Source organism: Natator depressus, chromosome 3, assembly GCF_965152275.1.
Source record: "Natator depressus isolate rNatDep1 chromosome 3, rNatDep2.hap1, whole genome shotgun sequence".
Lineage (NCBI taxonomy): Eukaryota > Metazoa > Chordata > Testudines > Cheloniidae > Natator > Natator depressus.
The window spans coordinates 118,969,830-118,997,628 of NC_134236.1; the positions used below are offsets into that span (position 1 = coordinate 118,969,830).

General features: G+C 38.4%; 1 protein-coding gene across 14 annotated transcripts in view; it reads left to right on the forward strand.

Moving 5' to 3' along the window:
* Positions 1-27,799, forward strand: part of ARID1B (AT-rich interaction domain 1B) — a 398,456-nt gene that overhangs the window by 97,870 nt on the left and 272,787 nt on the right. For all 14 annotated transcript variants that reach the window (XM_074948671.1, XM_074948674.1, XM_074948664.1 and 11 more), the window contains exon 4: positions 15,868-15,978. In XM_074948671.1, the coding sequence (XP_074804772.1) occupies positions 15,868-15,978 (111 nt within the window). The remainder of the gene's footprint in view (positions 1-15,867; positions 15,979-27,799) is intronic.

A 27,799-nucleotide genomic window follows, 5' to 3' on the forward strand; every position in this document is an offset into this window, starting at 1 on the left:
GGGGAGGAGGGGGAAGAAAGGGCAGGGAGCAGAATACACTACACCAATACAACTGTTGCTCTTGGCAATGTTTTTCGTCTTGAAGTGGCATATAAGTGAATAATTGCTGCAGCTGTTTTTTTGGGACATTAAATCATTTGCAATGAGTAAAAGTGATATTTTGCTCAAGAATGTCATATAAATGAGAGTTTAAACTCTAGTAATTAAACATTATTTTGTTAAGGTAGTGAGATGTGTAGTTCAGATTATTACAATTTACAACTAACTTTTAAAACAGACATATATATTCTTGTTTACGTAGCACCTGTGTCTGTTGAAAGATCATGTCTTTGTTGAGGTTTAGAGAAATATTCTTATGAATTGATGGAAAATGTCATTTATTTGACAGAGTGAAATGAAGCCATGAATCAGTGATAGATTCACCCTTATTCCAATTAAAGCAACAGTTTTAATGTACACTTGTTGGCATATATGATGCCATTTTTATTTTAAATATTTTGAGGATTTTGTGTGTGTGAATTTCTAAATAGAGTAGTAGTAAACCGATCCCTTTTCTTACACTGCAGTCTTAATATTGAAAAGAAAAAAGTGGCAGGTGTTTGAGGTGTGGCATTTGTGTACGCTGTTCTTGTGAGGCACTCTAGATAACATAAGTTAAAAGGTGGAATGTGTATCTTTCATTTTTCTCTTGTGTCTGTTGTGATTCAAAATCCTTAAAGTGATAATCAGGCTCAACATTAGGCTGTGTTCATTTTAAAAAGGGAAGAAATTATAAAATATAATGAAAGAATTTTTTCACACAAATTTTAAAATCTAAACAAAATTCTGTTTTTCTCCAAACATTTTAAATATTCTTTTATGATGTTTTTCAACCCCAAATTTGCAACATTGTATTCATGCTCGAGAACCAAAGGGTCAAATTTTCAGGTTTATGCAAATATATTGTAAAAGGGTATTCGTTTCTCCAGTTTATCCTTGCGGGTCTGAAACGTGCATGTACACATGCATATATGTGCACCTATATGCTGTATGGAATCAGTGGAAGTGGGGCACAGAAAAGATTGCCCACTTTAGAACATATTTTTGAAAACTTGGCCCCGAATGTGATCCCTGCGTATTCTGTTCTAATGCCCAAATTGTGTGATTATAATAAAACATCAATATAAATAATCACAAATTGTATTAATAATGTAAAGTGCTTTTGGTACTATGAGTTAGGAAATTTTGTTTTTAAATATGATTTTTAATTTGATATTTGTCCTTTAAATTATATGGTATGTGGCATATTTAACTCTATTAACATAATCAAGCTGTTTGTGCCAGTGTGTAGATACATTTGTATGTATACATACACATTCATAACATATGATGGTGTGGTAGAAAGGTTTTGTTGCCATGAGTTGCATTATTCACAGGTGTCAAAGCCACAACCGAATTATGCAGATCATCCCAAATAATTCCAGATAAAACCTTTATATCTCCCTATCATGTTTTTTTTAAATAAAATCCTCAATTTTTTAATTTACCAGAAGTTAGCGCAGAAGTTTCCAGTCTTTTGCACTGGAGTTATGCAGAATTTTGGTCGAGTTTATTTCAAAGTATTGGGGGCTTTACGTATATTAATATGGTTTGAAATCATAATAAAAACAGTTTAACCGATTGCCCTTTTCACTCTGCGTGTGTGCGTGTAAAATCATCTACTACAGTATGTATGGTTGTGTTTGATATTTGGTGTGGTGTTAACCACAAAACCTTCATGGCTTTGCTTACATGTTAAGTGCAGGTATTTAGAATAACCACAATGCCTAAAGTGTATTACTGCTGTCGTGAAACGTTGAGGTTAGACTTAAATAGATTTTGTAAAAAAAAAACTCTCCATGTTATTTATTTATTTGTTTGTTTGTTTTGTTTTGTTTAATTTCAGTGTAAGGATGTACAAAGTAAGACAAAATAATTCCTTTAAGATATTCATTCCCAAATGCAAAATGTTAAAAAATTTTCACTTCTTACATACTTTTCTTGGGTGGCTTTTGCAACTGAGAACTTCTGGTGCTTAACAAGCAGACAGCCTTCCAAAGCTGAGTGACAAGGTGAAATTGTTACTGAGATCTGCCAGCGTTCCCAGCCTTGCTTCTGTGGAAATGGAGATTGGAGCAATAAAAATATGGCCAGGAGAACTTTTTATAGAAGTGTCTTGATACGTTGACATTATTGTTGGTAGTCTAATGTTTCTGCATTGGATCAACAACAACAAGGGGAAAGTATTAAAACCTTGGGTGAAATCCTGGCTCCGCTGAAGTTAATAGCAAAAATCTCTGAATTCAGTGGGGCCCAGGATTTCATCCATCGACTTGTATACAGTTGCCTTCACCATGGCTCTGATCTCGGTTACACAGAAATAGGGTTGGAAAGTTAAGCTTTTTCTCTTTATGTCCTTGGAAGGACATAATGATTTCAAAGACACATTTTGCTATTGAGTTTAAACCCATGCAGTTAGATGGTTATTGAGCTGGAGCATTTGTCAGTCAGTCACATTTCTGCTTTTGTAAAGTCTGTTTCAGAAGCATGGAGGACTGCTGTAACACCAAATAAGTATTAATATGTCTATTTATTCCACTAACTAAGGTTTCCTACGCTGCGCTAGAATTCAGTGAAACCATGACTCCAGTTGTGCTAGGTCTTCCCCCATTAATGGAAAAGGCTGATCACTGTCCATTCAGGGGTCATTCTGTTTAAATAGCACTTACAATATACCCTGTAGGATTGCAGTTGTGTCTCAATATCTGCATTAAACTCCATTTTTACTACATTGATTTATATCTCTGTTGTAACACCATCCCAAGTGCTAGCTTGTTAGACTCAGCGGGCTATCTTCCAGAATCAAGTAACCTGAAGGGATAGATGCAGGAAGAAATGAAAGTAGTGAGGAGAACCCTCTGCAAATTCAAACCTGACCTCAAAGACAAGATTGTGGTAATATTATGGAACAGCAGACACATAAACGGAGGTATGTGGCAAGGGTTTAACTTCACTGAAGGCATGGTGTCCAAAACCAATCTGCTGCTTTTGTGATCAGGAAACCTTTCTTGGCCCTAAACAATAAAGGTTTTTTCCTCTATTAGTTAATATCTATATAGCGATTACATGAATGCAAAGTATTATTATTATTGCAAGAGGCAAAATATTTTTTGTCTTTCCACACAAATTGGGAAGTGGCAGCACTAGATACTTTATAAATTGCCAAACCTTCATGTATGTTTATCCATTTATCTCCACATCATCCCAATTTTAAAAGAAGTATTGTTCATGAAAAGTGTCAGTGTAATGAATAACTTACATTTGCTTCTACCAGGTTATCTCCAGACAAGGGTCCCATCTGTGGTTGAGAATTGCTTTCTCAGTCTGTGCTTTCTTTCACTATGTTCTACCCTATGTTCAATTATTAATTCTTACTTAGTAAAACAAGGCATTACTTCTTGGGATTTGAAAGGAGGAATTTAAAAGGCTTGTGCTGTTCTGAGAAAGTAGCTGATACGTTTCTCCAGACATCTGTTACTAGAGGTGGGTTTGATTAGATCTTGGTGGATAGAATCCGATAAGACTGATCAGAGCACAATGAGAAGCTGTCTAGCAGCGATTGTTCACCACAAAACCGGTATCCCAGTGATTTTTTTTTATTGTAACTTTTATTCTTTATTTCCTGTGCCATGGAAAATGGGTTTAATGATACTGCCCTCCTTTGTAAAGCGCTTTGAGATCTGCTGATGAAAAGTGCTACTATAAGAATGAGGTGGTATTATTATAATTGAATGACAGCCTTTGGATGATCTCTAGTGCATGTCTATGTGCTTGGCTAGTAAAATGGGACCCCAATTTTGATTACGGTCTCTGGGCACTACTGGCATATAAATAGTAAATAATATTAGGAAGCATTGATGGTGTGAACCTTCTTGGAGTAGAAGTTTTGTTGGCTCAGAAACAAACTGAAGACATGGGGGAGGAAATATTCAAAAAATCTAACTGGTGCTTTTTTCCTTTATGCTTATGTAGATAGATATTGATAGACTGTCATTTGTAGATTAAGCAGGCAATGAATGATCCTAACTCACTTGACTAAAATCTCTCTACCTGTTGTGTGCTGAAGCAGAGAGCCAGGGCCACTACAATTGATCACTTGCCTTTAAAAAAGTATGGAAAATGTATCAAGAATTTAGTATGGTACACTTAGAAGAAAACCTTGTTACAAGTTGAAAAATCCAGTGAAAATATAATCGTTTTAAATTTTAAGAAAGTGTGCAAATGTATTTCTCAAAGGTAAGTAAAGTTCTCAAATCATGTTGGTGGTTTGGATTTGATCCACAGAGCATTGTTGTTGTTATTATGGCATTGTATTATACGTTTCTAAACTCTGATTCCCAGTATTTAAATCACAGAAGGTTAATTAAAACAGCTCCTTATTCTGCAACTGCTTGTGAATATTAACCTTGTAAAGGCTGTGTTAAATCACTGAAGTGATAGAATTGCATTTGCTTTATAAGATTTTGCTTCAAGAGCAAAGACAGTGCCATTTATAGTTCAGTGCTGTTAATTGCTTAGCATTTAGATATTAGCACAGGAGTCTATTAATTAACTTGATGATAAAACTATTGGAATGTAGGCTGATAAAAATCATTTTGTTTTAAAGGAGATTACCAATCAAACCTGCTTCTCCCTTCCCTTCCTCCTTCCACTTCCCTCCTTTTTCCTCTGGCAATAGACATCAATGGTGGGTTTTTTGGTTTAAGAGTGCCATTAATATCCAAGAAGCAACTTTAAGTTAATTATTGATAGAATTTGAAGGGTAGGATAAACAGAGTAGTGAGCGTTGAAAGGTTGCTTGCCTATATAATAGTAATTTATTCCACTGTCCTGATTCACTTATCTGATTGTGGGGCACAGCTATAGTTCTCTATATTTTCATCCTAAAACAAGTGTGTTTAACACAAATCACAGATTTTTTTTTTATAATTTTAAATGCTAATAAAATCAAATCATGGAATAAATAGTAAAGAAGTAAAATCTTTAGGAGTATCAATGTCTCTGCTTCTTTCTTTTGTTTTTTGAGTACCATATGTATTATATATTTCAAATTTTAGTGGTCTTGTAAATTATACTTTATGGCCAGTTGCAACTCCACAATATTCTGTGAAGATCTTTAAACTAACTTTGCCTCATTTTCCTCAAAGGCAAAGGTTCCAGTTCTGGGTTTGTTTGCTAACCTTTCCTGGCACAAGATTTACTACTACATTTTTTTTCCTGTCTTTATTTCCTTTCTAATTAAAGATATTTAGTGAAAATATTTCTTTGTATGTTTATTTTCTGTATTTTGAATCCGGTTCTTGGTTGCTAATACACAATGTTCTACCTGTACATAAGCCAGCGTACACCACATATACATTCATCTCTGCCTTCCAGTATGCCCACTTATTCTGCTGCAGTGGAGTTTAACATATTTGTGAACACACTTCCAAAATCCTCTTTTCTTTTGTCAGCAGTTGCAATTAGAACTAAACAACAACAATTGAAATGGAACAGCAAATTAAGGCCAATAACAAAAGCAAATGTGCTTACAAAAATTAGTGTGAGATGACTAACCAAATGTTTTCATATGTATTTTTTGTGTAGAGAATGAGGGGTGACCGACTTGCTGTTCCCTGCAGCCCAAGCTCTGGGAAAATGATGATATGTAGTCTGTCTTCATTTTCCCTCCTCTTCCGCCTCTCCCTGACTGCCCAATCCTCTTCCCTCAACCCCGCTTCAAAACAAAACAAACAAAAACCAAACACACCATTTCTGTTTGCAAATTTCTGTAAAATTAAGTAATTTTCAACTGCAGAGAGGGCTTGCAAGACCAAATTTGCATACTTTCCCATCTTATCAGATGGTGAGGTTTTCTGCTGCCTTATTATCTAACAATTCTTTTTCCCTTTTTTAATGAAAAGGCTGTGACCTAGATTATCTTCAGTGAGGATCAGTGTCACAGAGTAGCTGGTCCCTGCTGATAGACTAGCCCCAGCTCCCTGGAACCAGAGCAGGTGAGCCCTATCCAGCTAATTAAAGAAGGCTGGGCTACACTGGGGCGTTTAAGGGGCTGCTAGTGGGCAGCTGGAGGAGAAAGAACTGAGACAGACTGAGCCCTGGGGAGGGAAAGACACAATGTGGTGGAGGTAGCTCCTGTGGTGGGTCCCTAGAGCAAGAGGCTAGAGGCTCAGGGAGGCAGCCCTGTGACTGCTGCTCCGGGAAGGGAACAGAGCTGACTGAGGCTGGGAAGCTGCTAGGAGCTAGAGTCCCAAAAACCCCTGCAGGTGTTGGCTGTGAAGCTTAGGGCCGAGGATTGAGTTAAGACTTTTCTGTTTGGTACGCTAACCTCTGTGAAAAGGCTGGGCGTGGCAGCACATGCTTTGGAGCTGGGGAGAAACATGGCCCGGTGACAATCAGTAAAGATGTCCGTAGTTTAGTCCTCAAACACCACACCACATCTCTCTTTCCCCCAGTGATCTAAAATGCTTTACTTTGAAAATATAAAGGAGGTGGTGGTGGTGGTGAAGAACTCTTAGACCAGGAGTAATCAATTATTTTGTGTCAAGGTCCAAATCTCTTGGTATATAGTCAAAGTCAACTCCAGAGAAAATAATACAAAAATAATAAGTAAATAAAAAGATTTCACGGTCCATTCAAAAGCATGTGGCAGTCTGGATTTAGTCCATGGTTTGCCTGTTGACTACCTCTGTCTTAGACTCATGGACTTTTAAGGCCAGAAGGGACCATCATGGTTATCTAGTCTGACCTCCTGCACATCTTAGGCCACAGAATCTCACCTACCCACTCCTGTAATAGACCCTTAGCTTCAAAGAACCAATGCACTTTTTCTGGCTTAAGGTGTTATTTATACAGTGTATTAAAAATGCTTCTGCAGCTGGATAATTTTTTTTTCTTTAAGTTAATTGCTCTGTATTTCACTGTCCTGAATTAAAACTTCTCCTTGCTTGGTTGGTGGCTGTATGCAGTAGTAACTGTGTGACTTGATTGGTTGTACCACAAGAGATGATGATGGTAATGCACCACCTTCTTCAGTGGCCCCCAAAAAACTGAGATGCTAGACCCCTCCCACACCCCCATTTAAATTATATCAAATAACATTGAGCAGTAAACAGCCTTCTTGACCAAAGCTAATATATATTTGCAGACTAGTATGAACCCTGAAGAAAACCTCACTTCCTTATTCAGTGATTATCCTGTCACTGTGTAGTGCATATACCATATTCCACTTCCTTAGAAGATGTGCTGTGGAGTAATAAAGAATGGAATTGGGGAGCTTTCCCCTGTCCTATGCCTTGAATGTTGTGTGTAACATTCTGTTTTGTGTGTGTAAAGAAACAAAAATCCTCACAATTGCCTTATTCTCAGAGAGTTTGTTTTGGGGGGAGGGTCCCCTCCCAAAATACAACTGTAGCTTTTCATGAGCCTTTATGAATTTCTTTAGACCAGTGCTTCTCAAGCTATCTGACATGGGGGACTGGCATTTTTTTTTCCAATGTGCGCACAGACTGGCAGCCGATGGCTCGCGGACTGGCACCGGTCCGTGGACCACCACTTTGAATAGCACTGCTTTAGACAACAGTGTGGCTTTAGACAACAGTGAGGCTTCCTTCTCCTATATAGTTCACTAAGGAAGGTGCCACTGAGAAAATGCAGACAAAATATTTCCCAGTCTCAAGTGAGGAAGTACCATCCTTTGGTACCTAGTTTGATTAGCCTAGAGAAGCAGCTGTTCTTGGTGCAGTTTTTTCTTGATTCAGTAAGCTATCTTCAGGGTTTCAGCTTGACTGTAAGCTTGGGGCACTGCTATGACCTCATATACGTGAGTAAGCCCTGTGCTTCAGAGATACTCTTCTGCTGGTGGCTGGCAAACGGGCAGAGGATTCTGCTGTCTGGAGCACTGAGATGCACAAACACTGCTTGGGCAGCAAGAAATCTTAAAGAAGCAGCAGGTTTTTAATCCTGTCACATTCAGATATTTTGGTTTCTTTTTTTTTAAAGCTGGAACTGTTGAAAATAGTGCAGCCTAGCTTTTACTCTCAGATGTGTCAGAGAGAAGGAAAGGTTTCCTGCAAAAATTTTCTGAAGGGTGGAGTTGGGAGAGGATGCAAAGGGAGTAATGTAATATTACGATTTGTTACAAACAAGAGTAGAGATGTAGGATGTGTAAAAATGGCAGGTTATCATTTGTATTGGTATGATATTTGTCTGTGTTAAAAACGGTCAGGAAACGGAAATAGTGGGTGGAGAAACTGAAAGTGTGGTCAGGCTGCTAATCTTGTAGGGCTTTGGGAAACGCCTGGGAAGCCTTTAAAAAATGCAGGATGGCCCACTTGGAGTGAGATGTGCATTCTGACAGTTTGTTTCCAAATTATGCTTCTGCTTCCAGGCTCTCCTCTTGAAGTTCTTTGTCACCTCTTCATTCATACTCCAAATCCTTCTCTGTGGATTTATGAAGAGACCACTCTCCTCTGAGCTATCCTTCTTTTGTCTACAAATTAGGTGTTGGCAGGTGTGTATTCAGCCTGTGTAATGAGGCCCTATCCCTTCCCCATATGTTTCAATGTGAGTACCAAACTTGCACACTTCTTCTCTCTGCTTTTATCACACGTTAGAAAGGTGCGACAGAAAAAAGGCCAGCAGAACATGTCTTGTTTCTGATCAGATCAGTTATTGCTACCCTTTTTGATCCATGGAATACAATTGGGCTAAAAGAAATAGAGCAACAAAATAAGAGCTTAAGAGAGCAAATTTTGTCTTGAAACTGCTTCTGCAGTGCTAGCTTAGAACTGATCCTGGAGGCCCTATCTGTGTAGAACAAATGGACTAGATTTTTCTGTGAGAAACGTCCATGTCCTGGAAAAATAGCTAGCTGATTAAAATCACCTGCTATTTGGCAAGATGCTGCTCTGTCCAAACAAATAGAGCTGGGAGATGGGAGGATTTTAATGCCCCACCCTCTGTATAAATCTGCTACTACAGAGGCATTTTCCAAATGAAGTAGGATTGCCTGACTCTTCTAGAACTTCCTGAATACCTTATGGGGGTTTGATGGTACTGGGTTTGAGCATGTCAATATGTAAACGTTAAAGAATTTCTGGTAGCATTCAGTCATCAGGATATTGAGGTGCAGCTGAAGCAGGAAGTTCAGTGCTGACCGGCACGATAGCTGCTGCTCTTGTCTCCGTTTTTACATTAATTTTTTTTTTTTGCTATAAAGAGGTCCACTGACTTTAACCATGAGAAGGGTCCACCCAGATCTTTAGGTGCACACATGTTTGAGGGGTGAAGTGGAGTTACTGCTTTAGTAGCCAGTATGTAATACATGGCAGACTATAGCTTTTATTTACACTCTAGATGATGGATAGATGCTGGGCCAGTCTACCCAAACTCAATCAGGCATTTTCCTCTATGGTGAAAGCCCACTGGCTTACACTCCCCTCTTCTCTGTGACCCATAAGTAGGCAGCTTATTGGTCTGTGCACCAGAGAACATAGGATTCTCAAGACATAGGATTCCAGTCCCTTTTTCTCGAGCTCTTCAGTTTATTGCTTCAAATTAACACAAATTCAGTATATCAATCTTGTTCTTTTCCCCTTGACCTAGGGTCTTCTGCAGGATCCTATCCACAGGATTGTCCACCACAGGCCATCTGCTTAGTATTCTAGGCAAGCATCTCTGCTCCTTTCTAGCTTGCTCCCTACAGGATTAGACTCTAAGGCCATTCATCTGAGTCATGTCTGATCCGGGTTCTTTCCCCTGACCCAGGGACCCCTGCAGAAGCCTACCTACTCCCTGCAGCAAGTGAGCTACTGGTTGGATTTTATGAAGACTAGGAGTGATCTTCAGGCCTGAACCCTGGCCTCACAGCATCAACTTTGGTGGGGCTGACCCCTTAAAGGACCAGCGACTGGGTCCTTGTGTGAGAATTTTGGAAGGCTTCAGTTTGGTAATTTTGGCACTCTCTCAAGCACTTTAGGTGGAATACCTCTGGTTCTGAGGTTACAGCATTTGGCTTTACTGTGATCAATGACTGTTCCCTTTTAAACCCTCTCTGTTCTCTGAGTGTTTTTAGAGATTGCTCCAGACTGGTGAATGCCAGATTATGGAAAGTAATTTAAAGTTAGTTTTGCCTCTGCTACACCAATTTGGAAAATCCACTTTGCCCTGTTTTGAAATGCATTCTTGCAGCAGCAGCATAGTTTTTGCCTTTCTCTTTCTCTCTTCCTATTCCCCACCCTTTTAAAAAGAGGCTGTTAGTTAATAGGTTCTGTGGTGTGTTTCTGATTTGTTGTCCTTTCTGTCTGAATACTGTGGAAGTTTCATCTGGGAAAAGCAGACAGAGGAATAAATGAGAGGATCTTTTCCGTTCCAAATTTCTTTGGTGTTATACCACTGATACTGCTTCGTTGCACTCATTGGTTAGAGTTGCAACCCATCAGTCTGGCTTGGTGCATGAGATCCAGAATCTGCTTGTAAGAGTAAAATACTATCAGAGTGGTATAATGGAAAGATAAACTACATTTGGGATTTAGTTTGTCTTCCATATTCTCACGCGGTATATTGCTTTTAACTCCCTTTTGCTGGAAGTGAAAGGTGTTAGCATGGCATTTTTCTTTGAGTACTGCCTTGCCCACTCTACTGTTCTGATGGTGTTGCAGTAACAAGTTGGCAGTCCTCTGGTGAAAGCTCGGGCTGGCAGGTGACTCTGTCGTTCTCGAGTTGGAAAATTGAGAGATGGGGGATCTGTTTGCATATGTGTGCTTGTAACATTGTATGCTTTGTTGTACAAAATGTTATGAATGAATATCTAAAGCAGTGATCACAATGAATATTTCTCTGCAGCTGCTAACATATCACCTGCTCTGATTCTGTGGCATGGAGTCCCTTCAGAGTTGAGTGAAACAATTCTGTATAGTAGAGCTGTATACTCCTCCTCTGACTGTTACACTGGGTCCTGACCTCCATTCTGGAGGTGACCTGGGAACAGATTTTTTCCTTTGCTTTCATTTTATTGTTGGAACGTTACTGTTGAATTGAAGGCTTCAAGCTATATATGAAGTCTTTTAAGGATCAGCCAGTGAATATATACTGGATATAAATTGAAATTGCTTGTAATGAGGTTTTAAAACGGACGCCTTCTATAGTATTTCTTTTAAGTGGCCACTTCCGTGGCCTCTTATTCAGCCACTGTCCTGCTTATCTTCATAGGAATCAGTATGGCTTTAAGTTATCCCTCTACAATTTACTGCAATAGAAAGGAAATGAAATCTAGGTGGTGTTTCTTTTTCTTTCTTACCCACCTTTTTCTTTTAATAGGGTTTTCCCTACAGATTAATGACTCCACTGTGCTTTCATTATTTTAAATACAAATAATTTAAGCTGTTCTATCATTAACCTCTCTCTCCTTCTACAGAGCTACGTGGGGAGGCGTGATTTACAACTAAAAGTTTTGAGCAAGCTAGTACTACGTTAGCTCAGATACAGAAAAGAAGAAAAGTGTCCCATGTAGGTGTGAACAGATCTCTTTGAGCGAGGTCCAGTTACACAGTGTCATGCTGTCATTTTTAAAAAATCCATTTACTCCATACTGGTTCCCGTGCAGCTGACTCCATAGTGTGTCTACACAGCAAAAGCTGTGCATGGGCTAGCCTACCTAATCGAGCTTAAATTCAGCTAGTGTGGATAACCGTAGCAGTGCAGTGCAGTGAAGGCCTCAGCGCAGATTTCCTGGGTACAGCGTACTAGCCTGTGCTGAAGCCTGTGCGGTATTGTCTTCACTGCTCTTGTTATCTATTCTATCTCAGGTGGGCTAGCCCCATACACAACATTTGCTCTACAGACATACGCTAAGCGAGATCTCATGCTGTATAGTTGTGGACCAAAGATCTTTCGGACAAGTAATGACAACATGAATGAGCTACATGATCTATCTTACTAAATGGTATAAATTTACAGAATACCGAGAGAGAGAGAGAGAATCTATCACATGCATTCCTGAGAGTGTGTGGTTTTGGGGCCATATAAATTAATCAACTTTTACTGGGTGTGGTAAACAATTTCTTTGAATGAGATTTTAATTAGTGTACTGCCATATGTTGAGGGAGATGGCTTCCTAGGTACACAACCGTACCTGGTTGTGTTAGTAAAGTGTAATTTGGTACCACTGCTATTTAAATGTAATAGCTGTATGTATTAACTACTTTCTGGGCTTACATCCCCAGATGTGTGATTTTTCACATATATGTATAGGCTCACTCGGTTATCTGTCATCTTGATAATTTATCTACTTTTTACTGTATACATGCTCTTTTGATGTGACTTGTATAACGTGCATTTCACGAATAAAAAAAAAGTTCCAACACAAACAAAGCTGTGTATTTTTAAAAAATCAAAATATCATCCACATTTGGTGCATATACCTGACAATTTGATGGCTTGGTCTGCTGCCTTTCCTAAAGTCTTATGGAGAAGCTCAACTTTCAGAGTTACTTTAGGATTTTGCTGATAGTTCTTGCTGTAGCAGCCACTGGATTTCTTCCAGAATTAGAAAGGTTCGAGTGAATGGAAACTTTTAGCCTGCTATTTTAAAGTAAGCCCTTCTCTCTCTAGCACGCACACTTGCTAGACAATTATATTTTGCTGTGATTAATAAAAACCCTAAGCTTTGTTTAGAAAGCTGAAGTTGTCAGTAGTTGCAATTTTGTGAGTGAAAAGATGGAAAAAATTATCAGGAATCTTAAAGATTCCTCACTCTCAGAAATGAAAATGAAAACTACAATTCCGTATGCACCTGTAGTGACATGACACGCTATCCTATTTGAATATACCTTTCCTTATCATGTCTTTATTTGCAGAAACCTCTTAGAATCGTTCTTACTGTTCTGTGCATTAAAATATTTTGCTGTAAGAGGGAAAAGTGATCTCATCCCTCCTGTTGTTCCGGGAAAGAATGATATTGAGCCCCTTCCTTTGTTTATAAAGCCAACACCTTGGTAAATTTGTGTATTAAATTATTTCTCCAGGTTTCCACTGTCATAACCTTAAAACAAATACTTTTTTTAAAAAAGTAAAGAGAGCATTTTGTCTGAAATTCATAGAAAGCTGATAATAACATACAGAGACAAGGTGGATGAGGTAATACCTTCTCTTGGATGAGCTTACACGGAGCTGCTCTTCAAAGAGCTCTGTTCAAAGATATTACCTCACCCACCTTGTGTCTCTGATATCCAGGGAACAACATAGCTACAACAACACTGCAAACAATAATAGTCTTTCACCTCTAGGTCGCTGCTCCCAAATTGCCAGTGGCACAAGAAGTTTCTGTGTAACGACTTTATATGAAATGGTCTCAGCCCTGTTCAGAATGCACAGATGTCCACATCTTAGTTGGCACGGTTGTCTACAGTATCCACTTCTGTGTCTTACCTGCTGGTCTTTCCTCCCACCCTTAGACTTGGTCTCTCCAAGATCAGAATGGAAGAGCACTGGTGGGCTATTATAGGGAAGCTTGTTCTCCTGCTGCCTATTAAGATAATCTGTGGCTAAATAGTGCATTTAAGGCTACAGGACTGTCAGTTCAGACAGTCTCCAAATGAATAGCCAAGAACTGATTCAATTCATACTTCTGTGCTTCTCATGAAAACACGTTTTCTCCCCCCAGGAAATTTTAGTAGGAAATGCGTTTTTAAATAAGACCCAGCAAACATGTGGGCACAGCCATGCTTGGTACTTCATAAGGGGTTAATAACTCTTATTTGATTTTTCAAACCATAAAACATCTTTCATTTCCCAGGAAAATTGTCCTAATGCAACAGTGTCGGTTTGGAATGAAGAATAACTATTTCTGAGATGATGTCTGCCAAATTGAATATCCCATTTATCTTCCTCAGTGATTTTTTTTTTTAAAGTGGTTCTTGTTTGTTGGCTGTAAAGGGAGAATGAAAAGGAAATAGAATGCTGAATGCACAGTTCAAATCCACTGTTGCTACTGTTTTCTAAACCGGGTTTATTACGGACGCGTGTTCAGTGACCACAAATAGTGTGTGACTGTGTGTGTGCTTAAACAAAAAGGAAAGCAGAGGTTTGCTCATTTGTTTGCCTATTGTGAAGCTGTCCTGCACCTTTTTGCTCCTTTGTAACAGGGTGAAGGCTACTGAATGGAGGACTTGTGCCATTTGTTGATTTTAAACCTCGCTGTTAATCCACAGGAACCTGCTGGTCTACACAGCAGGAGAGCTGTGTGACAAGTGGAAATCTGGGAGGGGAAAAAGCAGGAGGGGGGTGTGTCACAGTAGATAATAATGATTCAGCCATCAGCCTTTGTCACCCGTAAACCTAATTGTTACCCTCTGCTGGTAACCGGATTGAAGTGCTGGCCTTTTACATGTTCCTTGATTTTACTTGAAACATGCTTATGATGGATAGACCAGTTTATTGTTGGTTTACGTACTACTGTCAGTTTTGTTAGCTTTTGTTTTTAAACCTTGTTAAATTTTCTCTTGCTGTTATTTCTTCTTCCAGTTAATATTTTTGCAGTATAGCTCAAAATGACAGAGATGGCTGGGTGAAAACAGTATGGTTGTTCACATATTTCCCTGTGTCAGACTTTCATTAGAGTGGGGGCAGAAAACTACTGCTCTGCAAGCTAATTTTTGTGGTGTCACTATATTGTCAATAACTGCTGTTGGACCAGGGAATCTTAGCTATAGGAATAGTCCTTTATAAGTAGCAGCCGTGTAATTTTTTTAGAGTATGGGTGAGGGTGGGGCTGGAGAGAAGCTTGAGGTACACTTTCAAGCCAAAAAATGTAGTCTTTAAAAATAATTGTTCTTTTAGGTGCTTATCAAACTTGTAAGATAGGGAAACAAAAACAACTTAAGCCAGCAATGTGTTGTATAAATTGGGGAGAAATAAAAAACCGAAAATGAAATGAAACAAAACAGAAAAACCTTTAAAGTATGATACTTTTTTTCCTGCACACTCAGAAACTGGTTCTTCAACATTCCCTGCCAGTTATACATGCTAAAATAAGCATTTCACATTCTGTCCTCCTCCTCGACTTTATCTGTAGAAGTTGGTAACGTGAAGTATAGTGGCTAAGATTATCTCTGCATCTAGAGAATATTTTTTCTACGTGGTGTAAGTGATCTTATGCCATTATGTAACACTGCTTAGGCTTGTGCCGTGGCCTTAGGAAGGCTCTTGACTTTCACATAAGTTGCTGATATAGACATAGATGTACCACTGATCAACTCTAGTTCTTTTCTGGAAAGTTAGGCCGTATATATTTCACACAATTGCAGAGAGGGTTTTATGGGCTGACAGTTTATGTTTGAAAGCTGTGTCAGGGTGGTGGTGGAGTCTGATTATATAGCATTCTCAGATCCAACGTTGTAAGATCTTCCAACTGGTTCAGTATTTCATCAAAGATTTGCTATCAGTATTTGATCATCTGGAGAATATTTTGGCTTCTTAATCCCTCTAACCTCTCAAAAAAAAGTATTTAATTGATTATTTTAACCTGTACCAGAGGAACACAAATGGACACACAACTCTGTTTAGACTCTTGTCATTCTTATTCCTTTATAAAACATTAAAGTCATAATGGCACCCAGTAGGACCTGATGATTCCACTGAAAAATAAGGTTTGTCTAATACAAAATTTTGATCAACAAAAAACAGATCAGAAGTCAGCTGTTATCTCTTCACCTTTCCTTCACATGGGTTTAGCTGTGACTGCTGTGGCATATGAATAACCATAGTGTTTTTATAATTTTGTTTTTGCAGGACATGTCTCAGGAAGGCTATGGAAACAGATCCCAACCCCCTATAGCCTCAGGAAAGCCTAACCATGAAGACTTAAACCTAATACAACAAGAAAGACCATCAAGCTTACCAGTAAGAAATTAATGTGCCAGTTGTAGAATAGTAGTACATTATTTTAAAATGAAAAATACTTTATAAAGATCTTATTGTGTCTATGATATGTGGATGAGATTTTGGGATGACAAATATATAACAATTTTAGTACCACATTTGTTTTAAAAGCATAATGAAAACTGATTACAGTGAATGATCAATATATTATTGAGGGTAATCCCGTATCCCTTAAAGGAAGTATCTTAGTCAGATAATTCATTTGGTATTAATTTGTTTAGCGGCCACCAAACAGTTTGCCATATTAAATATAGTTTATTCTATCAGTGTAAGGTTCAGATATTGTGTGTTTGTGTGTTTGTGTTCATAGCTTGAACTGGTTCAGGACTTTAACTGATTCACAAATTTGTACCCAGATTTGTCTGTGTGTGGAGAGGAAAGAGTATAGCTCCTTGTTAGCTTTTTTGGTTTTGCACTCATACGCAAGAGAATTATTCAGGGTCTTTTTAACTCCTGACTCCTCCTTTGAGGGTTTTCTCCCCTGAAATACGTTTTTATTTTATTTTAAAGACCTTGTAGGCATCAGTAAGGAAGCAACGCTGCCATGAGTTATTCCCTTCAAACCCCAAACACAGTTCATTAGTTGTCAGCAAACTATGAGACACTTGCAAATATCAAAACTACTGGACACATCTTTTCACAAGTTAATTCTGTTTTAGTCTATTGGAACAGTCTAAAGGATGGTATTAATCAGAATTATAGTAATACTTTATATTGGTCTGGTTATTATCACTTGAGTTTTTGTGATAGATGATCATGTTAAATTAACCTTGCCTAGTTGTATTAGCTTTATGCATAATTGAAAAAAACAAACTAACACCGATAAATTGGTACACTTAGCAGAGACATCAGAGCTATCTGCACATGGAGGTCTTCAGTGTCCTGATAAATGCCAGATGTAAGATGCAAAATATGTTTTGGCTGTGTTCCCATTTACCTCTGGTGGTTTTATAAGAAGTAAATCAGCTTCATGTACCTGCACAAACTTAAACCAGTTTAAATATTTTTAGGTTAAAAGAGCAAATTGGTTAAACCAAGTGATTTGTGGCTGTGAATACAGTTGCATTGAACTGTAGGATATTTCCAAGAGATCTCCTACAGTTCAGTGGGCGTGTAATCGTTTTAAATTAGTGGAGGGACCCATTCGAAGAGCAGGTAAATTAAGTGTGCTTAACTTATCTAGACACTGGAGTTACATGTGAAATCCAAGAACTTACTGCATTTTTCCAATGACATATGATGCTACCATCCATTTCTAAAAGCATAAGAAGAATTTGCAGCAAATCAATCAAATATTCAGAACTAGAAAATTATCATAAAATTGTTTCATGTTGTGACAATTCCACTTGGTAGGCTGATCAAGCTGAGTCTCTCCCCACCTTGTAGGTTTTTCTGTTGTTCAAATCACCTATCTTATCTGTCCTGTCTACAGACGTTTTGAAGCCTGTGTTAAGGAAAAGACTGTGTAATCAGCATATTTTTAGATCTTTTAAAGTTCCATTTTTAAAACATAGGACAGTGACCAGAAGTATGTATGCCATAAATTCCTTCCACCTGGTTTTATACACTTAGATATATGTGTGCTTTGTGGAGGAGCTATGAAAATTGGTTTAAACAGTGTTGTCCACTTACTTTTGAACTGGTTTTTGTTTCAGCATTTTTCCAGTAAACCGTTTTTGAGACTAACTCAGAAATGGTTGTTGACAGTCAGTTGTACATAGCAAATAGTGTGGACATGAGCTGTTCCGGCAACAGTTAAACAGATTTAAAAACTTTGATGTGGGCAGGCCCTTTCCCCCTCTCTGTAGTTGATTATGTCTCCCTACCCCACACAGTGTAAAGAATTACCAACCACGTAATGGTCTAATAATTTGGTTACAGTTTTGTTACATGCTATATGCAAGCTATTTCAAATTTCAGCATCTGTCCTACTTTTATAAGGCGCCCGCGGGGGGGCCCCCCATCATCAAAGTATGAGAAGAGTATTGGGTATTATGCGTCACTAAGTGTTTGGTATATTCAGTAGTTCATTATTATTCTAACAGCGAGTTGATGGTGTTATAATTGAATTATAAAATTTTTGGCCCCCTAGCTTTAAATTTGTGACTTAGTCTTAAATACCTTTATTCATTGAATTCACCACTAAAAAACTTTGATAAAAATCCCAAATCTGCTTCATCCACTCAAAAATCCTACTGTTTTAAAAGGTGGAAGGAGGGGGTTTCCTGAGACTAGCACGGAGTGGAAGATCTTTTCTCTTTTCATTCCATTTAAAAACAAAAGCAACCCTACATATGTATACACATTATTTCCTATCTTGTGAATGAACTATCCTCCACCTTCTTAATCTCAGAAAGAAAATCATTCTTGTATTATCAAAAAATACTTGTCCTTCTGAGATTGTGTTGGGATTAAAATGACACTAGCCCATATATTACTTGGAATAGGAACAATCAGTGTCCAAAAGATGCTGGAGTGGTAAATACTGTAATGTGGTTCTTTCTGTGGGTAAGAATTGACTGAACATATTATTCTACCCGCACCAGTTCCCTCCACCCCTTACCTGGACAGTAAAGTTTTGTATCCAGTTTTTGTCTAGCTACCAAAAACCCTTGACCAACATCTCTGCTGTAATATTCCCCAAATTCCTCTAGTTTAAAACTGGGTGTTTGGGAGTCATTTGGGGGGCATTCAATATATCCTTTGAGTGCTGTTTTTAAAATCTGTTTTGTAATGCTGTTCTTGAGAGTAGTCAATAAGTTTCCATGGGCTATTTTAGTCTCAAATGATGCCAAGGTTGTTGTTGTTTTTAATAAAAAAAATTGGTTATGTTTTCATTCATGATAGTCCTATACAGTTTACCTATTATAGTTTACTTTTTAAGGGTGTTAGATGACATCATAACTGCTCGCTCTAAGTTACGTAGAAAACTTCTACACATAGCTAAAAGAACAAAGAAACCAAATAATAAATGTTGGATGGTTTTCCCTGGCACTGGTAAAAGGCTACCGCTTTGATGGATTTCAACAGGAGTTAACCACCTTCTGCAGCTCTGAAAGCTGATTTGTGTCATCCTTTTGGAAGTTTCCCAACAGGTTAGTGTCATAGTAAGCACAGCTAAACAGGTCAATAGTTGTTCCATTTCCTTCACACATTGTAGATAAAAGTCCTGGTATGAATGTCCCCATAAAGTTCAAAGCAGACAAATTTGTAACGTGGGTTGGTGACAAATGTCTACAAACAAAATATAGTTTTATTGGCTACTCCTAATGGCCCATCAGGTGCTATACAAAGTTCCCCTTCCTTCTCTTAAATGTTCAGCTATCTGGAGGGTTTGCCCTAGAGGGTTTTGACCATGTGGAGTCACTAAGAGTCCAAGTGAAATGTTGCGTAGAATAGTACTTACAGCACTTTTGTTTTGGTCACAGTTGGAAGGAAATGCCAGGCTTTTGAGAAAACCTGGGTATTTGGTTCTCTGTGAAGGAAAGGAAGTAATAAATGGAAACTGTTCCCTATTAGGCGGGGAGGGTGGAGAAGCTTGGATGAAAATGTCTGGAGAACAGCTACTACAGAGGAGATTTCTTTAAAGTTAAGGAGTAGTGGCAAAAGATACACAGTTCTGTGATCGCTGGAAAGGTAAAAATCCTTTACCTCTCTGTTCGCTTTGCAGATGAGGCTCCCTAATGATACATCAGCAAAATGGTTGTTGCAGGCAGTAAAAGAGCTTAGATTAGCTCTAGACTCTCTGCGTGTGGTGTGTGTCATTTCATAAACTTTCACCGCTGATGAGATAGCTAGGATGAGGGGGTGAAATGGGAAGTTTCATTTATTATTTGTTATTAGTTTTTAATTGATTTCCATGGGAAAGTTCTCAGATGCAGTATGTTATTTTTCACTAAGGTCCTATTTTTGTCCAGTTTCCAGCTTGGTTGGCTGAGTACAAGGTCAAGTGACTCTACCAAGATCACCCTGCCTTAGAACACAAGTTTCTCCTACACTATCTACAAGTCCCCTGCTCTATACTAGGCCCCTAGAGGAGACTGGTTGGCTTCCCTCCTAGCTCATTCCAAAGCTCAGTGGGCCACTAACCTGTACTGTACAGCAAGCAGCCTCCTAACACATTTCTTTTTAGTCTTTTAGCTAAGATCAGATCTAGAATCAGTTTAATATCAGATATTTCCTTTGGGGTGAGTGGGGAAAGATGATATCCATCATTTGCTGTGCAATGGAATAAATGCTGTACTAGATCTTCTCTGCCTTTAGCTTTTGTTTTCTCAGGTTAATCCTAAAATCTGATATCTTATTGGGTCTTTTTTATGGATGCTCAACAATCTTATGAACAAACAAAAATAGCAATGAACCATGAAATTAGAATGCTGTCTGTACCTTATGTGAGTCATGTTTAAGTTTGGGTGCACAAACTTTTACAGAGGTCCCAGCTCCATAGTAAAATGGGACCTTGTTGTATTACATTTGACAGTATGGACAACAACACAACAATTATTCCTCTGTGGTTTTGTTTACCACTTAATATTTCTGATATTTTGTGTATTACACAAAGGGGCATTTAAAATGCTGAGCAGTTATTCTTTGCATACTATGTATTTTTGAACTGCTCCTATTATTGTAAAAATTAGATTTTCAAGATTCTCTGCTTAGGTAATATAGTGAATGGTGCAGCTTAAATGCAAAGTTAGATGGGTTTGGACCATAGAGCAATGTTTCAAGTAGATGCTTATCTGATGGGAAGAAATATCTAGTGCAGTAATGGCAGCTAAGTGTCTTGTCTACAGCAGGAAGTAGAGCCACCACAGAAAAAATTTTTCATCAAAAGGTTTCTCCTGAACAAGTATTGGAAATGACTGAAGTCTTGCGTAGACCAGACAAATCATTTCCAGTGCTATTTCAGATACGTAATTGAGACTTGATAATAATGATCTCCTCTCATTTCGTACATGGTAAGCTTTTTGATTATATTTATGCAGGGCTTTGTCCAGTGGGATCAAAGCTTCTGGGTGCTACCATAATACAAATAATTATTATTAGGGTAGACAGGCTACAGGGGTGTAGGGAAAGGGGAAATCAGAAGCAGTAAGGGAAAAGTGGTGGTAGAGACTCTATAATTTGGTAGTCCAGATGGATACTTTGCAAGTAAACAAACCAAAAGAAAAAAAAGAAAACCTAATAAAAATTCAAGTGCCGTTAAGAAAACTCAGAATGCTATTGCTGATTTGAAGAAAGGTCAGTAAACTGGTTCTTGATAATAGAAAGTAAATGTAGGCTGTGGCTGATAAATACATGGATAGTGCATGGTAGCAATTGTAGCCTCTGGTTATTTACTTTTATTCATCTCTTCAGCTGAAAATAACTATTTGGGAATATGTTAAATTCAAGAAAGAGGGGGGAAATAAGAATACTTGTGAATGAAATTTTCCATTGTTTTTACACAGTGAGGGATGAGAGTGGTGTCTTTCCCCCACTTTCCTTTTGCTTTCTCCTTCAGTGTTATAAAATAACTGAATGATCTTGTTTTCCTTTGTTTGGGTCAAGAAATTTTAGCTGAAAATTGTTACTCTGTGAAAGAAGATTATTGACTCAACAAGCCTTCAATTTTCAGTGAATAACACTCCCACCCTCTAGCTTCAGGAACATGTCGTGCATGCATTCTATTTTAAAGTACAGACTGTAATTTAAAACTGAGGCATTTTGATGCCCCACTGAACTCTGTTTAAGTCTGGAATAAAGGGAAAAAAGCTTTAAGCTACAAAGAAGTGACTGAGCTTTCTCAAATGCTTTTCCCTGCCACTCTACATCAGGTTAAAAAGTCTGAAGGTGCTACTTAAAAAAAAAAGTTATTTTAATCCCCAATTGAACTTTGTTGCCTTTTATTTTCTTCTTCCTCTGCCATTTCACATCATAAAGATAGAACATGTTTATACGCACACGTGTGCGCACATATATCTATAACTAAATAAAATCTTGTCTGTCTTCCTGTGTTTCTAAAGCACCTATCACCATATATAAGTGTCAAGTATCAGAGGGGTAGCCGTGTTAGTCTGGATCTGTAAAAGCGGCAAAGAGTGCTGGGGCACCTTGTAGACTAACAGACTCTGTTAGTCTATAAGGTGCCACAGGACTTTTTGCCGCTTTTACATATTTAAGTGCTGATTCTGTATGCATACATTTGTTTGCATGACTGTATAGGTCAGCATGTGAGTGGGCACAATTCCATTGAAGTCAATGATATACTAGGGATGAATTTGGTTCAGCACATACTGTAATCACTCACCTGTTTATAATACAGGATGAAATCCTGGCCCCCTTTAAATTCAGTTTAAGTCCTCCAGTTGTACGTAAATGGTTTTTAAATTTATGTATGAGTAACCCTGAGCAAGCCCTCTGCAAAAGGATAAATTTCACCCATAAAAACTGGAACATCTATTCTTCAAGTAAGTATTCTTGCTGGTAAAATAATCATAATACTCAAATGTAGATAAGATCTCTTAGCTCCTTTATTCTGTTATTAGTGGTTCGTTTGTTTTCCATGCTTTTCAGGGATGCTTGCTTTTATTTGATGTACTGGCCATGTTTATTTTAAATATTTAAAATATAATGTTATGCCTGCTACACAAGTATGGAAAATAGCTTTTAGTACCAGAACAGTGTAAAACAATATTAAACAGTTCTTTAGCATATTATATTTTCAAGGCACTTTAAAAAGTATCCTAACAACAACCCTCTGTGACAGGTAAATTGTTATTCCCATTTAACGCCTGGGAAAACTTAGACACGGAAAAGTTAAGTGAACTATCAGGCCCCTAGAGGGAGGCTATTTCAGAGCCATGATTAGAACTCAGGGATACTTAAAGCTTAATAAAAAAAAGGAGGACTTGTGGCACCTTAGAGACTAACCAATTTATTTGAGCATGAGCTTTCGTGAGCTACAGCTCACTTCATCCGATGCATTCAGTGGAAAATACAGTGAGGAGATTTATATACACACAGAACATGAAAAAATGGGTGTTTATCATGCACACTGTAAGGAGAGTGATCACTTAAGATGAGCTATTACCAGCAAAGGGGGGTGGGGGGCCGGGTTAATGCCGTAATGGCCTTTATTTATTTAGGATCACATTTTCAAAAATGGAAGCCTAAAATTAAGTTCTGTAAGTTCAGAGGTGCTGAGCATCCATTAATTCCCATGGAAGTCAGTGGGAGTTGCATGCATGTGCTCAGTGCCTTTCAATATCAAGATACTTAGGTGTCCTAAGTGTGGGCTTAGGAACTTAACTTTGGACTTCGATTTTTGACAGTCCTGGCCACAATTTGTGTGATTGTACATGTTTTCTTCGTCTCTTTGATTACATGTAAGTTTTGAGTAAATAGTAGATTTTTTTACCATGGCCTACATTTGTTGATTCCTGTGTGGACATTTAGATCACTGTATAGAACAATAAGACAGAAGGATATTACTCATTGGAATAGTATTGCGGGAAATACCTGAGACACTGTTAATAGTTTTTCTTTCTTTTATTTCTACCACAAGTATTTTTGTAAGAGCATGTTCTGTGGAATGGTTCCCTTACTGAAGAGTACCAACCATTCTAAAGGATGGACTAAGCCTCAGAACACTGATTAAATCCAGTAACTCATTCTGACCAGCAACATCAGTAGTCAGATAGTAGATTCCCTTTTCTTCCTCCTCCACCACCTATTCTTTATTTGTTTGCTTGTTTGTTTATTTATTTGTATCCATCATACTGCCTAGGATCCTGAGTTATGGACGAGGACCCCATTATGTTAGGCACTGTACAGACCCAGAAGAAAAAGACAGTCCCTGTTCCAGAGAGCTTACAATCTGAGTATACGATAAGAGACAACAGATAGATACAGACAGACAGGTGTAGTACAAGGAAATGGGATTGGTCAGCATGATAACCAGCGCTCTGTTGTCTTCCGGTACCCTGATCATGATTTTCTTTAAAAAATTTCTTAGGTCTCAATCCTCAAACACTTACACATCTGAGTAGTCCCATTGAACTCAGCGGCACTATGTGTGTAAATGCTTGCAGGATCAGGGCCTAAGATTGTCAGCTCCAGATCTGGTAGGGCCTCAGTCATCTTCTGTGCTTGTGGAGCATTTTAGCATACTGGTGCACCAATGTTAATTGAGGCCTCCATAATACAAATGATAAATATAAACACATGGTTATTGTTCATTGTCTGTTTATTTTATATTATGGTCATGCATAGAAACCCTGATCATGAATCAGAGTCTCATTGTGCTTGAACTGTAGTGAGTTCTGTTGACGATGGTGGTTTTTCAATTGGGTCTTAACTTCCTTCAAATTTGCCTTCTTGAAATCTAATACCGTTGTACTACTGCATTCTCAGAAACCATTTCTCACTTTTTTGAAGTCACATATGTTGGATTCACTACCAGCAACCTTCCCTTTAGTCTCCCCTGTTAGTAAGGAAATCCAAAATGGATTGTCTATTTTATAGCAAAATATAGTGTAGAAAAGTATGAAAAGTGTACATACAATATTCTCTGTGTTGCCGAGTAAATTACCTCATTTCAGTGACTGCAAAGATTCATATTCTAAATTAGGGGTTCTCTACCTCTGTCATTCTAGGACACCCTGCATTTTGGCCACTTGCAATAGCTTTTCTTAGGTACAACAAGAGTTTTTTATAATTTCAGCAATGGGGAGGTACTGCTGGAATTGGCACAGTGCTGTATGGGGGTACACAATAGCATCTGAAGTTGGGTTGTGAAAGCTTGCCATTTCAGCAAAAAGCTAGGGATAGGGAATTGAAAACAGGCTTCTGATCTCCTTCCCCTCCCCACAGATAACTGCAGATGACCCTCTGAGGCATCTTGCCCCACAGGTTGAGAACTATTGTTCTAAATCAATAGCAAGAAGTGAATTTTGAGGCACATTTGAATAATTGTATTAGCATAGGAAAATGTGCTGTTCTGGGTTCTCTCTTTCACATCATGATTGATTAAGTGACATGAATTTATAAACTGCACTACGTGATGTGCCGGATCTTAACTATTTCTGAAGGTGGCAATTATGTGAGGAAAAACAGCTTTTAAAGTATCCTTGCTGCTGATTATTAAAGAAATTAATATTTTGTGAAGAGATGTAACATATAACACGCTCGTGGGAGTGGGAGTCTGGATATGTATATTTGTATGTACTAATACATATGCAGCTGTAAGCGATGAGTAAGTTTGCTGTACACACAATAAACGGACCCAATAAAGACAATAAAGCTAGTGTTTCATGTCATAAAAACATAAGTTGCATTCCCACACATATACTGGTATACTATAACAAATTATTAAAATAGTTTGGCATAAAAAATAGGTGTAAAACATTATTATTTTTACTTTTAATAAAATGTAAGCTGCACAAAGCCCAGTACACTCATTAACAAAAAGCTCTGGAGAAAGTCAGAATCTGAACATGGTCTGACTTTATCAGACTAAACTGACTAACTTTCTAATTTTGCAGTATCCTGTATATGTATATGGTTTTAAATACACATTCTCTACTAACATGAATTAGTTTTGCATGAGGCATTAGTTATTGCAGAATTTGGCCCCTTTAATTTAGATTTTTATTGATGTCCTTGGAAGTAAGCTAATTTCCCCCCCATTCATTTCTTTATTTCTGTGTATTATGAAGAACCTCCAATAATCTCTCTATATATTTTATTTGCAGGATTTCACAATATTTTAATAATAAGAACAGTTACTGAATGAATACTTCACTCAAAGCATCCTTTTTCTTCCTGCATATGTATATTGAGTAATGTTCAGTTAGGAAAATGCATGAAAAATTAGAAAAAAGGTAGAGATGTTGAATTTAGCTTTCAGGGGAACTGTGGAGCATTGTGTGGATGATTTATTGATTAAAAGGCTATAAAAACAATCTTGGGTGTTTTTTTTAATGAAGACTATTTCACAGCTGTGATTTCACAGTAGTGAAACATAACCCTCAAACTCTTATACTAGCCAGTGTGCAGTGTTGTTTTTTTTTTTCCCCCCTTCATTTTTTGATAGCTGACGGTAGAATTTTTGCTCATAATTTTAAAGATAATGACACAGAGTAGGGAGGAACATACGCACACGATTTTTATTTATTTAAATAAGTGTTGATTCTTTTTACATGACTTGTTAGCCGTTTTTCCCAGATTGAAGTAAAGTATTACAAACTACTGGAGATTTTTGGCTCCAAGACTTTTCAACTGTTTGTTTTGCAAAAAGCATTTGCACTGCACTGCCAGCAACTGAAGAGTTCTCACTGCAAGCTGCTATCTGTGCGCGCGCAAGTGCGAACACACATACACACACACACACACAAAGAGTAGTATTGCCTAACTGGCAGAAGAGTGGAGATTCTTTGCTGTTGAGTTCCGGTTGCTGTTTTTGCTCTTGTTTTCCCAGGAATGTAGATTAGACTGGAAAAATAAGGTAAGAGTTTTAAAAAATTGACTTAAAAGAAAACAAACTTTCCTTTATTGTATAATAATTTTGCTCACCTGGAATCAGAAGGACTATAGTTAACTAGCCACTCAAGCTATGTCTGTGCTACATGCTAAGCATGGTCTCTGACTCAGGTTTGAGCCCAAATACCCCTTCCACACACATAAATCAGTCTGACTTGGGTCAGCAAGCACACAGAACCCAGGTCCTAGGATACTGCTAGGGGCTGGATCTGTGACTCAGGTCCAACCCCTGTCATTCTGCAATGTGGATGCAGCTCAAGCCACAGACCCAGGTCAGAATCATAGAATATCAGGGTTGGAAGGGACCTCAAGAGGTCATCTAGTCCAACCCCCTGCTCAAAGCAGGACCAATCCCCAACTAAATCATCCCAGCCAGGGCTTTGTCAAGCCTGACCTTAAAAACTTCCAAGGAAGGCGATTCAACCACCTCCCTAGGTAACGCATTCCAGTGTTTCACCACCCTCCTAGTGAAAACGTTTTTCTAATATCCAACCTAAACCTCCCCACTGCAACTTGAGACCATTACTCCTCGTTCTGTCATCAGCTACCACTGAGAACAGTCTAGATCCATACTCTTTGGAACCCCCTTTCAGGTAGTTGAAAGCAGCTATCAAATCCCCCCTCATTCTTCTCTTCCACAGACTAAACAATCCCAGTTCCCTCAGCCTCTCCTCATAAGTCATGTGTTCCAGTCCCCTAATAATTTTTGTTGCCCTCCGCTGGACGCTTTCCAGTTTTTCCACATCCTTCTTGTAGTGTGGGGCCCAAAACTGGACACAGTAGTCCAGATGAGGCCTCACCAATGTTGAATAGAGGGGAACGATCACGTCCCTCGATCTGCTGACAATGCCCCTACTTATACAGCCCAAAATGCCGTTAGCCTTCTTGGCAACAAGGGCACACTGTTGACTCATATCCAGCTTCTCATCCACTGTAACCCCTAGGTCCTTTTCTGCAGAACTGCTGCCTAGCCATTCGGTCCCTGTCTGTAGCGGAGCGTGGGATTCTTCCATCCTAAGTGCAGGACTCTGCATTTGTCTTTGTTGAACCTCATCAGATTTCTTTTGGCTCAATCCTCTAATTTGTCTAGGTCCCTCTGTATCCTATCCCTATCCTCCAGCGTATCTACCACTCCTCCCAGTTAAGTGTCATCTGCAAACTTGCTGAGGGTGCAGTCCACGCCATCCTCCAGATCGTTAATGAAGATATTGAACAAAACCGGCCCCAGGACGGACCCTTGGGCACTCCGCTTGATACCGGC